Source organism: Ciconia boyciana, chromosome 18 (assembly GCF_034638445.1).
Source record: "Ciconia boyciana chromosome 18, ASM3463844v1, whole genome shotgun sequence".
NCBI classification, from domain to species: Eukaryota; Metazoa; Chordata; class Aves; order Ciconiiformes; family Ciconiidae; genus Ciconia; species Ciconia boyciana.
The window spans coordinates 202,521-218,659 of record NC_132951.1 but is presented as its reverse complement, the minus strand read 5'-3'; the positions used below and the strand labels follow the sequence as shown (position 1 = coordinate 218,659).

General features: G+C 37.8%; 1 protein-coding gene across 6 annotated transcripts in view; it reads left to right on the top strand.

Moving 5' to 3' along the window:
• Positions 1-16,139, top strand: part of RALGPS1 (Ral GEF with PH domain and SH3 binding motif 1) — a 134,822-nt gene that overhangs the window by 11,890 nt on the left and 106,793 nt on the right. For 5 of the 6 annotated variants that reach the window (XM_072882756.1, XM_072882755.1, XM_072882753.1 and 2 more), the window contains exons 3-5: positions 6,859-6,957; positions 11,179-11,305; positions 14,428-14,535. In XM_072882756.1, coding sequence (XP_072738857.1) covers positions 11,249-11,305; positions 14,428-14,535 — 165 coding nt within the window. In that variant the 5' untranslated portion in view covers positions 6,859-6,957; positions 11,179-11,248. The remainder of the gene's footprint in view (positions 1-6,858; positions 6,958-11,178; positions 11,306-14,427; positions 14,536-16,139) is intronic. The other variant, XM_072882757.1, reaches the window with a different exon arrangement.

Sequence of the window (16,139 nt, the reverse complement as noted above, 5' to 3'; positions counted from 1 at the left end):
ACAAAGACTCTTGTTCCTTCGTCAGTGATGAAGGGTCCTAGGACTATTGTAGATCGACCTCTGCCACCACAGTGCTCAGCATTAGTTCAATGAAAAACTGGGAAGGGAAGGAGAAAGGAATTTGTTTCATCCATTTGCCTTCAATTAAGGCACTCTTCACTTTTGTCTTGCCTTTTTTCCCCTCCTTACTGGTTATTTGTTGGCTGCTGTGATACTGTGGAAAAGCATGCTGGGCTGCACCAGGAAGAGCATGGCTAGCAGGTTGTGGGATGTGATCCATCCTCTTTACTCGGTACTGATGAGGCTATGTCTGGAGTGCTGTGTCCAGCTCTGGGCTCCCTAGTTCAAGAAAGTTACGGACTTACTGGAATGAGTCCAACAAAGACCCACGAAGATGATTAAGGGACTGGAGCATCTTTCATATGAGGAGAGGCTGAGAGAGCTGAGGCTGCATAGCCTGGAAAAGAGAAGGCTCAGGGGTGGTGTCACCAATGTATAGAAGTACCTGATGAGAGGATGTAAAGGGGATGGACCCAGAATCTTTTCAGTGGTACCCAGTGAATGGAAGAGGCAATGGGCACAAATTAAAATAGGATAGAACAGAGTGCATGGAGAACACATGGAATTCCACCTAAACACAAGAAAACACTTACTTACTGTGAGAATTAATCACGCACTGGGACAGGTTGCACAGAGAAGTTGTATTGTCCATGGAGATAATCAAAACCCAACTGGATGTGGTCCTGGGAAACCTGTCCTGCTTGAGCAGAGGCATTGGACTATATAATCTCAAGAGAGCCCTTCTGGCCTCAGTGATTCTGTGAAAAGATAGTAATTAAGATTATGGGTATTACAGAGTCTTGAGAGAGAGACAGCAGGCTTTCTAAACTAACTTTATGTGGGTGAAGCTGTGAAGGAACATGGCAATAGTTGTGGTGAATAACTCTAAAGAGTATGCTAAAGAGGGAATATTTATCACAGTCTTACATGAACATCTTGATCATTGAAGTACAAGTTAAATCAGGGGCAAGGTGGTAATGGTAATCACTACCTCCTATGCTTTGCAAATCTTTTCAAAAAATTTGCTTTTCCAGCCAAAATGATTTGGCAAAATTAGTAGAAGTATGGAAGTAGTTTGGAATGATGGAAGCTGTGAGGGATAAATTATTGTCTAGCCCTGAGTAAATTCTGTTCTTCAGGACTTAGGACAGTACAGTGCAATCTAGTGTTGTCTTCTAAATGACTTCATGTCAACCAAGTTGTGATACTTTCTCTGTATTTATTTCCATTATTTTTCTAAGGGATGCTGTAAAATCGGTTCTCAGAGTAATTGTGTGACAAACCTAAAACCTAGAAAGAACTTTCTTCCATTTTCATTTCTTAATCTATCAAAGACAAGTACATATTCATTTCTGAGTTATGGTTACATATGAAACAAAAGATTTAAGACATTTTGAAAACAGGCCTGTAATAAGTTAAGAGTCACTGCCACCTAGTGGAACGCTGAAAACTTCGAAGTGTTCTAAAACTTGATTAAATAAGATTTGGAGAGGAGAGTCCACAGGTTTTTATGGTCAACACAGAATGAGAGATTTCAAGTGGCAGCAAAGAATATTAGATTTCTTTTTTTGGAGTAGCTTTTAGTCGTTATTCTTCATTTAAGAAATGCAACTTTTTTTTTTTTCTTTCCCATTTATAGTAGAACATGTGAGATACTCTCGCTGGCTTCTAACATTTGAACACAAAACCAGCTTATTATTAATGGAACACTCAGAAGCCATAAAGGCTGTTATGCTTTGTGGCAAATATTGCAAATACTAGTCCTTACTAGTTCCTCTCTATAATGTATTGTTTCTATACCTTTTCAAAATATGTTAATGATGTTTAGTGTGATAGGCAGGGTGTCTTCTAATCTTGAGACTGGTACTAAATATGAAACTTCAACTAGTTTTGCTGAGAAATTTAAATCAGAATGCAATGCTTAACTAGAAATTACTGCTTTATTTGAGAGGCATTTTTGTCAGTTCCACAATGAAGATGGAAAGCTTGGTTTGCAGAAGCAGAAAATACCTTCCAGATGCCAGTAACTTACCGTAATGCAGCTTTTATCTAACTTGGGAAGGAGTATCTGCAGCACTGTGGTATGGGAGTGTCACATCAGTCAAGCTAAAGGAGAGCTTAAGTTGCCTTGCTGTTTCCCAGCAAATCCATGTTTGTATGACAAATTAACAAACTGTTTACTGGTTCCCACTTTTCTTCTGGCTATTTGCTGCAGAGTCTGGGCTTTGCAGTGACGATTTCATTTTGTCAGTGCTGGTGGAACTTGCCAAGTATAGTTGTGTACTATTCTTAGCGGTTTCTGTTGCTCAAGAAGGTGATTTTCAGCATTAAAGCTTTTGTTGATATGTATCCTGTATTAATTAATAGATCATGAAAACAAGAGAGGACTCTGGTGATAATCACTGGTGTCTTCTATATGTCAGAAAACGTCTTCAAATTCTCATCCAGTCTTGTAGGGGGTTGTTTTGCGGTTTTATTTAAATAAATAAATAAATTCAACCTTGATGTAAAGATTTCCAGGCATGGGTAAAATTCCACCATCTATGCAAAGTTCTTCAAGCAGTTTCTAATTATTAGAAACTTGCACTGTATTTCTTGTCTTAATTTGTTTAGGTATGCAGCCTGAGATCTTTCTTAGTAGAATGTCACTTTATTATGTTTCTTTTGCTTACACGAGTAGTGTTGATCATATGGTTACTTTACTTCTTGACGCATTAATGATGGTAGAGATAGCGGAGTGGAGAGAGGAGAAGAGAACACTTAATAGTTAACTTGTAAATATAATAAATGGTCATTAGAGTGAACTCAGTTATCAGTGGATATAATAAAGATGTGGGGCATAATTAGGATAAAAAATAGCATCACACATTCAAACCTGCATTGTCAGCCTCCTGCTCTTCCATGGTTTTAGCAACTAAGGATCCTGTGAGATATTTAATAATTTTGAAATAAATTTTGACAGTTTAGGAGCATTATGAAGAGCCTTTTCGTTATGAGATTGTGTGTACAGCTCTTACACTATAAGACTGAGACTTTGCGTTTATTATAATTTTGAAAAATAGTAAGATCTTATTTTTATTCAACTTGTAGAATGTCAGCTTACCTTTTTTGGTGTAGTGATTGCCACAGATTTCTTTGTATCCAGGTTGCCCTATGACAGTAAGTTGTTCTGAAAATCCAGGATTTAGACTGTCGTAGGGCAACCTGGCTATGACAAAGGAATCTGTGGCAGTCTAGTGTAACATGGGACTAGTCAAGTGGAGCATATCATAAAAGTGTGACCTCAGCTTCAGATGATGTTTTTAGCCTACTGTTAGGTATAATTCAAATCAGCTGAGTATTCATAAAACCCAAAGGGTTTGGGACCTGGATTTTGAAGTTGTTTCTTAAGCTGATCACAGCAGCTGTTTCTCTCCTCATGATAGAACTCATTTGAGTGTACATGCACTAAAGGGGTGGAAGTAGGAGAGTTGAGACAATTTTAGTATGAGAAATCAACTTTGAATCTGCTTTTTCATGAGTTAGGCTTGATTCATTGGCAGCTATTGGGAGGTGCTGCAAGAATCAGTTTTTCAGCCTGTTTGCTCAGGAATGATGCATGTTATTGAAGAATATTTACTTACATTGCTGATTTCAGTTTGTGGTCAGCTAAATCAGTGGGGTTAACACATAGTTAATCCACAGACCCTTAATAATGTTTATAGTGGTTTTGGTTAAAATCCTATTTCAATCTGTTGAAGATTGACAGGTCTAGTGATCCTAAATCTAGTGATCCTAAATTTGCTAGTTCTGCTCAACTTCTGTGCTGGTAGCATAGCGGTGACTGGTATAAGTTGCTGCACTAAACTTTGGAGTGCTGTTTGCCTTCAAAAGGTGTGTCGTCATTGCGTCTTGTCACAGCCCAATATAGGGATTTATGTACTAAATTATAAATATTATTTCCATTACATTTTAATTGCTATTCATTAACTGTAATAAGTTTCTCAGAAAAGGATGTACATGAAGCTACTAAAGTGTTCATGGCATATTTTATCTATAGGTGGTACTGTTGCCTAAAGCATAATGAAATATATTAGGGACTTTCTGGTGAAACAGATACTGAAAATACGCAAGACAGTTTTTGCTTAGGAGGATCTTTAGTCATATAAATGTAATGGCTTTTTAATCTTCTATAGCCTAATTGCTTTTTTCTTACTAAACTGTTAGTAGGCAATTATTATTTAAATCCAGGCTTTTGAATATTTCAGCATTTTTCATGTTGTACAAAATGGCCACCAAGGTCTAATGTTGAATTGTGTCAAAAAGACTTTTGAAATGAAAAGAGCTTTTTCGTATAAAGCATTCTGACTATTTAGACAGCTCAACTGTCCAGTCTCATATGTGCGTTTGTGCATGCATTGTATGTCATGAAAGGGCTCAGAACGGCACAAAAAAGATTGCTGTTTTCTGAAGGAAGTGGGGTTCACATGGATCACTTCTGCCTTTACTATAGGAGATGTGGTCCTTTTCCTTCCCACTTTGCAGAAATCATATGTGAGGGGATGAGAAATGGGGTTTGAGAGGTGATACTTGACTGGACAGGGACACTCAGGAAAGTAAAGATACGATGTAGTGTTTCAATGTGCTAAACTTTTGGGAGGGGATGCTGTCAGTCAGGAATAAAATGGTTTTACACCAGTGTTGCTCAGTGCTTGTGAGGTTTGTGCATTAACCTTTCTCTAGGTTAGCAAGTATCCACACAGCACTCAGCAGCTGCTTCTTTGAAAGATTTAAAGAAATTCTCCTCTAGAAATCCTTCCAGGCTGGCTTGCTCTGTCACTGCAATGACAAAACAGCTGTAAATTGCTCAGACTCGGAAGGATTTTTAAAATTTACTTTTTTCTGGTTTTGATGTTAAAATGATGATACTAAACAAAAGAAACTTAGCAGGGGGGAAAAAAGATATGTAAATATCTAGAGATGGAGAACAAGCAACACATGGTTTTAGATACCTTGATGCTAATTGCCTTTTTCTCTTTATTTAGCAATAACACAAAAAGATGGGACTCCCCCCCCCCCCCGCTCCCCCCCCCCTTACAAGCCTCTGGACTGAAGCTGGATGTGATGTAGATGGTGATATAAGTTTCACATCAGTGGCTGAATGCAAGCACAGGGGCACAAGTATAACCACATTATTGTTTCATCCTGTTTTCATAATACAGTCCCATTTTCCTCTTCCAGTATGTTAACTGTGCTAACATATTCTCATTTGTACACTACGCCCACAGCATCTGAATATGACTTTGTTCATGGCTCATCAAGGAAAGAAACATTCTAATGGTGAACATCTGGAGGAATAGTTTTGTAATGAAGAAAGAGGAAAATGTGTGCAATGATGAAAAACAATTCAGAATTGAATAAGGAGCTCTATATGGTCTATTGTAAATGTGTCCTTAGGTTGTGGCAATTGACAATGAAGTGGAATAGTATATTGTTGATCTTGCTGGAGGTAGAAAGCAAGATTGTTTCAGTAGCCTTCATTCCCTTATCTTGGTCGATGACAGCTAACCATTCTGATGTTTGAGACCAAATTCTGGAAGGCATGTCCTCTGAGGAGTGGCTGAGGGCTCTGGGTTTGTCTTGTTTGGAGAAGAGGAGGCTGAGGGGCGATCTCATTGCTCTCTGCAGCTTCCTGAGGAGGGGACGTGGAGAGGAAGGTGCTGAGCTCTTCTCCTGGGCATCCAGGGACAGGACGCCTGGGAATGGCTCAAAGCTGCGCCAGGGGAGGTTTAGACTGGACATGAGGAAGCAGTTCTTTACCCAGAGGGTGGCCAAACCCTGGAACAGGCTTCCTGGAGAGGTGGTCGGTGCCCCAAGCCTGGCAGTGTTTGAGGCATTTGGACAATGCCCTGAACACCATGCTTTAGCTTTTGGTCAGGCAGTTGGAGCAGATGATCATTGTAGGTCCCTTCCAACTGGAGCTATTCTATTCTAAATGTATTTAAAAACAAACCAAACCAAACCCCAACACCCCCCCACCCCCCCCCCAACAAACAAACAAAACACCACCACCACCACCCCCAACTGGTAACTTTTGTTGGTTCCACCCAAGTTTATCAGTGCCTGAACAGGGCCCTAGTGCTCTTTAATTGTCTTCACTGAACCAGTTGTGCAGCTAGCTTACACTTAAGAAAGAACACTTATCTTTTGGTAGAATACCGAAGTATGTTTTCTTAAAAGCATGCTGCAGCTGTCAGCTCATAGCTCGGTGACATTAAGAAACCCATAATGAACTAATGAAAGTAGTAAACAAATGGGGTTTGAAATCAGCTATGATAGTTAACTTTTGGAGCCTAGAATGGCCGTACCAGCTCTGATCAAAAGCCTGTCTAGCTCAGTATTTTTTCCTCCAACAAGAAAATCAGTAAGAACAATGGTTATCAGTGGTTGCGTGCATGGTTATTCCCATATTTGCTGAGAGCAGTGTGAACGGTTAGTACCTTCCTTGGATTGCTCTGCTAGCGTTCAGAAATTAGGGCACAGGGACTTCCTTGGCCAGGGTGGTATCTGTGCTTAAGAGTCTTTTAGTGACTTTCCTGTGGGTTGGATAACTAGTAATGAGAATGAATTTATGGTCATTGTAATTGGATTACATGCCTATTACTAACAGAAATGTAAAGTTTGCATTTCTGCTTTCAGAGAATGTCACTTCTGTGCCATAGATGACAAAATTTAACAAATGCTGGTAAAATAATGGCTATAGGGGTTACTTTTGTGCTCAGTTTTGATGGTGGCATTTTTGGTTTTGTTTTTTTCCAGTTTAGTTGTTCTTGCACTGTCTTCACTTTTGCTTCAGAGAGAACTACATATCTAAATGGGTTTGTGAAGTTGGCAAAGAAGAACAGACAACCTCTGGTGGTATGTATGTTTGCATCCTGATTTATCCACTTTGCTTCTGGCAATCTGTGAATGAGATCTACTGCAATGTACCTGTGAACCTTACATACAAACAGATAAGGTGTTTTCTTTGTTTTGGTTTTTTTTAGCACTGTTTTGTATAATGCATCATTTTAATGATTAACCTGAGCAAGTTGAAAGAATTTTTTGGAAGCAAAAGCTATGAAAATAAATCATATGTCACTTTAGTAACTTTTTACCTTTTATTGCCAACATATTGGACCTTTGATAATTTTCAGAATTTCAAAAATTTCTTTTTAATCTTGTTGGAGTGAAATATTGCAAGTATGGGGGAGCAGCTTTTATATTAATTATTTTTAATATCTTTCTGTATGTAGTCTGACAGCCTTTTGTTACAGTAGGCTTGCTAGTAGTTCCAGTGTTACTTCATTTGCAGAGTAATACCTTTTGTGATAGCAGGTGTGGAAATACTTCAAATCACCAGGTGATTTCATAAGAATAAAAACTCTTTCTTGGATTTGACATAAAAGGATAATTGTTCCTTATGACTTTCCTCAAGGCAGCAAAACAAGTGGGTGTGTATTTTTTTTTCAGAGGAGGTGTGAATGTTGGAGAAACCTATGCACATAGGAAAAAAACCAGTGCATTTTTAATGCTTGTGTTATATTTGAAACATTTTTGGAGAAGAAAAAACTTATTTTGGTCCTTTTTAGAATGAAAGTATCTAACCTTGCAAGCTTTTTCTATGTACTGAATGTTGAAAGGCAAAAGTATGTTAGTGCTTTTGGTTTCAGATACTAAAGCACTTTTGTCTCTTTTTGGTTTAGCGAACATTAAAACTTGGAGTAAAACTTAGTTTGGACAGGATACAAGATCACATATGGGATTTTTCTTTCCCCTTTCAGAGCATTTTTGAGCCCCCGCACACTGGAAAGCCTAGTCAGAAAGGCGGAGAAGGAGGAGACGAGAATATTTTTGTGGCCTTGATGTAAATGCCACGTTTTAAAGAAATTACGTGATGAAAATTGCTTTCCACTTCAGTATCTCTAAGGACTATGAACAGGAGCAACTCCAGACCTAGAAATACTTTGCAGTCTGTTGGTGCTCAAAATATGAGTCAATTTTATCAGGACACGAGATTAAGTAGATTGCTTCTTGACTAGTTTAACTGAGGAGATTCTGGCATTATTTGAACCACAGTTACTGATTTGTTTCATGCATGCCCATGAGGTCGTGGGGAGAGTTGTTGGTGTTTGTCATGTAAGGCCTTGTAGGGATGACAGGTGGGGTGAAGACCTCATCTTTCTCAAGGAAGTAAAATAAGAGGTTATTTTTATTCTCAGCTGCTTGCTTTTCCAGCATTTTCCCATTTGTGTGATCAGAGTGTTGTGGGAAAGGGTGAGGATGCAAAGGGAGATGCGGCAGTTGCATATTTGAGCAACTGCAGATTCTGCCAAAAGAGTACCGGCACAGGAGTCTGTGGCAGGGGTTGCCATGGGGTCATCTGTGTGTGCTGTGGGGAATGATGAAACAACCATGCTGTTTGTTTTCTCGATTTAAAGTGAACCAGAGCTTGAGCTGACTTGGTAATTCTGTAAGCAGTTCTTGGTTTTTGTGTGTGCACATGCTTATACATGTGCAGAGGCACACATGAGTAGTTGTGGTCTTAGTATGTATGTGCGTGCTGTATCTGAAAAATTTTTACTAGATGTCTGCTAGCAGCATGCTTAAAGTGTGTGTAAACTTTCTGCAACATTGCCAGTTCTTCATACAGTGAAACAGGGCTATATGGTGCTGTATTTTAACCTGTCCCTAGCAGCCTATTTAGGTTTAATAATTAGAAATAGTCAGGTAGTTCAGTTTTCACCCCATGGGCATAATACTGATTATTTAATTTGGGAGGAAAAGTTCTTCTTTCTTTTGATGAGACAGGTGTTTGGATTCAGCAGTCTCTTCTGCACAATCCTGCGGGCCTGAACTGTGTTAGCTTTTTTTATGCCCATCTTAACAAGCTTCCACTTAAGGTTCCATTTGGATTCTCAGGTCTGAATCTTGCAGAGCATCGCTTACCTGACACAGTGAGAGGCAGATCCTGTACTAAGGCCTTCTTTATAAAGAATGTTAGCAATGGATCGTGTTGAACACTGTAACCTCAGTAGGGCTTGTAAACATCCACAGCCGTCCCCTTGCTCACTTAATCAGCCATTTCATTGTACTCCTAAGAGTCTGTTAATGTATTCCTATAAGATTGTTTATGATGTAGGAGTAGTCTTGGATTTGAGATTACGTGGACTCTGATTCATGATTCAATGAACATAAACTTCAAATATATCATTATGATGTATTAGCTGACAAAATTTTCAGTGGTTAAGGTACGAGCATAAAGTGTTATGTTGAACATTTAACTGAAGGACTTTGGCAGGTACTGTGTCATTGTGCTAATTGTTGTTGGACCATTAATGAACGGGCAGCTTTAACCTGTTAAGCTAGTAGTTAGTATGGATACCCACAATGCACCAAATACAGTATCTATGTGAAGCCTGTTTTTTTGCTGTGTTTGAGAGTAGAATTTGAATTTTGGTTCTGGCTTTTACTTCATTTCAGATAAATAGAGAGAATCCTTGTCTCCAAACAGTATCTTCTGTAGGAACAATGAATTAATTCTTAAGTTTTGCAGCAGTAATCAGAGGTCCAGTGTGAGGGAGGGACCAGACATATCCATTGGTGACAGTTTTTTCAGTGACATGAAAAAGCCTTCAGAGCGATTTTCTGAGTTAGCTGGCTAACTCAGAAATGAGTCAATGGTCAAATTTTTTTTGCTGTGTAGATTTGAGAGTAAAATTGCTTAGGATTCCCTTCGCTTCCCCTTACATAAAATTTTGACCAAAAGGAATGTTTTTGTGCCTGGAAGTATCTGTTGTTGTCATTGGGTAAGTTACTTTATTTAAAAATGTGTGTGCAATTCTTTTGAGTACCCTTGTTATCTGAATTAAGTCTATAATCATGTCAGTTGTCCTCATTTTAGTTGTGCCTATTCATATACAAATTTTATTTTTTTCTGAATGAGATGCAACTTAATTAGATTTGTGGAATTAAATATCCACCTATGTCCATATGGTGCATATCCTTTAGTGTATAATAATTGACATATATCCAAGAAGATGAAATCTGATTTCCTGATATCAGGGGGATAAATATTTATAAATACTTAATACTTACCTTTGTTCAATACTCAGGAATATGCTGTCTCGTAATTATTTGTGCTTTATTTCAAGATTGATGGTTCTTTTAGATACAAGTATTACTGTTGTGATCAATAGCTTTGTAAATTCAGAACCTCAATATGGGGGGAGGGGGTGTTTCGTTTTCATTAAACACTTTGTGTTTCTGGAACAGATTATTTGATCCAAGTGGGTAGAGGCAGCTTCTTCATGGTACCACATACTCAGATTTTTTTGCAGTTCAGTCTTTTGGTTTCTGGAGGAAGCTTAAGGTATATTACATATGTGAAGTCCTAAGCCAATTTGGAACTGCATCTGTCTGCTTAATCCAGTTTGGAAAAAGTCTCACTTCAGACAGTGCTGTTGCTGGATTAGCTGAGATCCTTGAGATTCATCCTTGCAGCTAAGAACGATGATGTTGTCCGGTTCTCTTCTCTGGAAAACTTCTGTTCTTTGGGGCCTGACATAAAATGCTTTCAGGCGCACATGTCTGTATAGATATTAGTGGTGGCCTAAGCAGCTGCAAATAGGATTTGCACATTAGAAAGATACAGTGGGACTTAAATCATCAGTTATGAGACTAATTCAAGTTATGAACAGGGAAAAGTGAGGAAGCACCATTTTTTCAGTCAGTTAATAGCTTGGATTTCTTATTTTAAAATACATTATGGTAACCTGCAGTTTCTGGATGAATACTGCCTAGCATGGACTTCATATAAAACCTAATTCAACATAAATGACAAATAATACACCATTGTTTTTTTTCCCCCCCTTACATTTCTTGAGTTGATTGGAAGTGGGGATAAGGACTAGGCCTGGCTTTAGTGATACTCAGTTATGCTCCTTCACAGTTGGTACCTGAAAGAGAAAAGAGAATCTAGCTCCCAAGATCATCTTGTTTCTGAAGTTCTTTTCTCTCACAAAGAACAATGAAATCTCTTGTATTGTTGGTGGTTTTAAATTTTATTTATTAATTTGCACAAATATATTTGCTTTGCAGGAATTCTGTTTTCATCATGTTGTCTCACCAGTGCTGGGTAAGCTGAAACTTCCTGCGTCTTGAGGAGAGCATGTATAAAAGGAATGACCTCATGGCCAATGTGATGGTCACCTCCGCCACTCCAGAGGTACAGTTCCTTGTTTTTTGTTAGCTCCTGTATAAAAATGGAAATTTTTGCTTGTTTCAACTTTGACAGAAGCCCTTTCCACTACCAGTCAGGTCAGTCCTTTTTCTTATGAATGGTGTAGTATTTGACAACAGAGTAATTTTAGAACACTCCATAGTTCTGAGTGTTCACAACCTATTTTTTTTTATTGTTGATGATGATTACTCATTTAGATTAGTTTTAAATAGCATTTTTGACCTGTAACTCCATAACTTACAGCAGCCATTTATTATTAATGAGTTAAGAGCAATGTAAATACCATCTAAATGGAGCCAGTCAGAAATATTCCAGTTGAATTTTTTTTTAATTTACTAGTCTGCTAGTAAGAAAATGCTCTGTAAGATTTTGTTCATTTTAACCCTTTGTATCCTTTGGAGACCAGGCAGCTCTGTCGTGCTGTTTCCAGAAACTACTTAGTTCTGTGTTGAGCTGCTGTGCACAGCTAACAGCCTGTCTTTGTAGGTCCAGGACAGCCAACTGAGGACTGCTTGGGAATCAGTTACCTTACTACTGAGTTTTTCTGGGTTTTTACTTTCATGTAGTATTATGATGAAGTATTATAAATCAGCTACAGTAAAGCTTGCCCCAGTAAAGCACACATTTTAAATGTATGATTGGAGGTACTTTTTGCTTTTTAAAAAGGTAACATTTTGATGAAAATCTTCCCTGGTTGAAAAATTCTACTTCATCTCTTAAGACAGCTGAAGAGTGTGTGAAGCAAGTGTTGCCATTGTAGTGGTGCCTTTTGCACACACAACTTGATCCTGTCAAAGCAGTTGTCCTGATTTTCATGAAACAAATCAGCTGTGAGCTGATCTTTAAAAATCTTATAACAAGAGAAAAATACATAATACAGTTGTGCCCTGCAGAAGATAGTTTTCTCAAACGTAGGATAAATGCCCTCAGACTAACAAAAATAGTTTCTCATTCTCTCAAGATGAGGGATGTTTTGAATCAGGTGTGTAAACACACAACTTTGAAACTTCTCTTCAAAATAATTAAAAACAAAAACAAACTTGCATGCCGTTTTCTCAGAACAGAAATATCTGTCATAGGTCAGAGCACAAGAAGTCTCCACGGTAAAAATAAAGATTATTCTAATCCATTATTCTGCCTCTGATAGTGGCCAACAGCAAACACCTGAAGAAGGGCACAAGAGCAGTGCAAACACAGGAAACGTCCTGCTGGTACCATCCTGGCCACTGCTGTTTGCAGCCCAGGGACTTCTTGAAGGGAAGGTCCTGTTTACTGTCTCTCAATATAAATTTCTCTCTCATGAATTCACCTGGTCGCCTGTTTGAATCTGTGTAATCTTTTTTTAGTTTATACAGAATCCCATAACAAGCTGTTTTTCAGCTTAACTGTATTCTCTGTGAAGACCTTTATCCTCTTATTCATTTAAAATCCATCTCTAATTTTAACTGATAACCCCTTCTCCTGGTGTTAGATGAAGCAAAGAGAGACCATTCCTATCTTTCCCCTCGCTTACTTTGTTGGTTATTGTACTTCCTCCCCACAACCCACTGCCTCTTTTCCAGGTTGAAGATTTCTAGCATAGCCAGTCTTTCTTTGTAAAGAAGCCATTCCATACCTGTGATCATCCTTGCCTTGTCCTGAAACTTTTCCGGTTCTTGATATCCCTTTTAAGATGGAGACTAGTACTGTACATGTACTCCAAGTTTGGGTGCACCATGGATTTATAAAGGAGCATGTTCATGCTCTGTTACATATTTTCTCTTTTCCAGACTTACCAAATCTTGTGAAGTCCCTTTTCAGTTTTTCATTGCCTGGTTTTGGGGTTTTTTTTACCACCTTGTATAAATAAAATGAAGATCCATAGTCATCAACAAATTGTCACCTCACTGTTCACTGTCTTTTCCAGGTTGTTGAATATATAGTAATCATCACTTATCCATGCATACTTCTCTGCTGATTCACATATTCTCAGTGGTTGTAACTACTGTCTTGTAACTAATTATGTATCATTGCAAGGACAGTCTCTATGCTAGGGCTGCATAGTTTCCTTAATGTCTTTGGAGTGAGGAACCACGTCAAAAATCTTTTGGAAGTCCAACAAGACTGTATTAATCATGTTCCTGTACCCACATGTCTGTACATACTGAGGCAGTGCTTCTCTTTCTAAATACTAAGTTGGCAATTTCCTGACACAGCATACCTTTCTGTGTTTCTACCAACTCCCCTTTATTCTCTTCTTGGGTCTGCCCAGTACAAATGTCAGGCTTCCTAATCAGTAGTTCCGCAGATACTTTGTAGGGAAAAAAAAAAAAAATCAGCATCTCACTTACCACCTTGTAGTTCTTTGCTACCAAGTCTGTTTCAAGTGAGAATTGGATGTCACAGTGAGTTAAGATGCCAAAACATCTTGTTTTGACAACAGTGTTCTTCTAACAAACAAATAACCTCAGTGAGGTAAGGGCTTAAGATTTGACATGCATATATTTTTATTCAGTATGTAGTTTTAAGATAAGAAATAGAAAAATAATAATATTATTAAGTCACATTATTCCTGAAGAAAAGAAAATGAGCCTTAAGTGCCTGCATCTGAGCCCGAGGACAGAAACTTCAGAAGGAAGGCAAGGCATCAGTTTTTAAGGCAAGACACAGTACTATTCTAAAGTACCCTGGAGCTAACATTGGGTTAAATTTCGGGCCGTGTCAGTTTTTCCTTTTTTATAATGTTACAGATAGAGCAGCATGATTTGGATCTACCCACTCTTTACCTTGCATATTAATTTAAAAATTTCTATTGAATATGAATCTTCAAAATCTAAACATGTTTCCTTTTGTGTGACAGCTCTTATCTAGTCTATAATTTTAAAAATGGCTTTCTAAAGCTGGAAATTTCATAGAGCTAAAATTGTATGTCACTATAGTTTTTGCAGAGGAAAGTTAGTTGGAAACATTTGTGAACGTGCTAAACTAAATTTTATAATTCAGTGTCTGAAGCTTTTTGAAGTTCATACATTTTCTTGTCATTTCTTAATATTTTTACACATTTATTTTCTGAATTTGACATGAAATTTCATCATTCTGCAGATAAGCCTACTATTTTTTCTTTGTAGGGTAGTAGCAGCTCAGATTCTCTGGAAGGGCGAAGTTCAGATTATGCCAATAAAAGCTACGATGCAGTTGTATTTGATGTGTTGAAAGTAACTCCTGAGGAGTTTGCTGTAAGTAGAAATGTTATTTTTACATTTAAGCTTGTATACTATTCAGAGCTTGCAGGATTTTAAAAAAAATACATAAAACTTTTTTCTTAAAATGAAATCTTTTAAATGAACTTCCAGTGTTCTTGAAAACAAATTTCTGATTATATAAACTTTAACAAAATAAACATGTCTTGGGATTTAATCATTCAGTACTGACCTGACACAGCATATTTGTTTTTCTGTGTAAAGCCATTTGAATTTTTTTCTAGTGTTTTAGAAGACCCTAGCATAGGTTTAAAGATGTTAGTTATCCACAGTCTGATTCATTTGGGTTTTTTAATTGAAACCACAAATACTCATATTTTCTGCTGAAACATCAGTTTCTCAGAAAAATCAGTTTCTTAAAAGCAGGAAAGAAGCTTGTAGAGAGGAAACAATTTGCATTCCTTAACAACAAGTTTTCAGTACTAAACTGAAAGCAGAACTGCATTTTGGCAAAAGTCCAATACAGTTCTTGGGCTTGGCCCCTTGTTTTTAATTTGTATGTTAACTTGCTGGGGAGCAGGCAAGAGTGAGGATGAAAACTATTGAGCCTAGTTCAATGTTTTCATTAATATTCTGGGCATCAAAATGATGTTTCCCTCATTTGATGTAAGATCGTTTAATACTAGTTCACAAAAAAAGTCCTGGAGATATGCCTACGTTATTCCTATAAGTTCGCCACTTTGAAACAAATTCTGATGAGTCTCTTTTTAACACCAGTACAGAGTACACAGATGAGAGCTGCTGTTAGGTAAAAATATAAAAATACTTGGTTGGCAAATGTGAATCAACTCAGTTAAAAAATGGCCTGATGCTTTTGCTCTTATTCATCCAAGTTCAGATAATCCATGGCCAGGGACTACGTTCAGAAATGAACAGAGCCACAATTTAGACAGGCCTGTAAAATCACACAAAATAGAGATTTCATCAGAGGAGACTGAGTATTAAGTCCAAAGACAGCCCAGAACATAGTGTGTAGTCTACACCAGCAAAAATGAATTTGTGGTGATCTCAGAGCTGTATTTATAAAACGATCAAGTCAAGGTACGGTTGCTTGTAACTTTCAACTCATCAGTCTTCTGTTATGTTCATAATTCCTACTGCTGTTGGTTTGAGAGGGAAGCTTGTTGATGAGAGTCTTGACTTAATGGTACACTTTAAAAACACACACACATACGCGCACACACCCCCTGCCTTATGTCATTGTAACTTACCTTTTAACTCTGAAGTCCAAATGTCTGTAAGTTGCTTTTCTCTCTCCAGTTCCACTCGTAGCCATGAACAAAACAAAGAAACAAAAACCCCACCAACCCCCAAAGAAACCAAAAGTTGAAATGTGTGTCTGTAGGACTTGCTGTAGGCAGTGAGGTGTGAAAAAGATAATATGTAAACCCTAGTGGTAGGGCTGTTTGTTTGGGCTTAGTTTGTTTGTTGATGTTGATTTTAACGTGGTCACACAAACTTTTAACACCAAGGCTTTCTTAGCCAGAGTAGCTATTTCCCTTGTGCCACATTAAAACCTTTTCATTGGTTTACCCTGATCATCTTTTTTTTTTTATTAACAGCTCAGGTAATGTTTACTG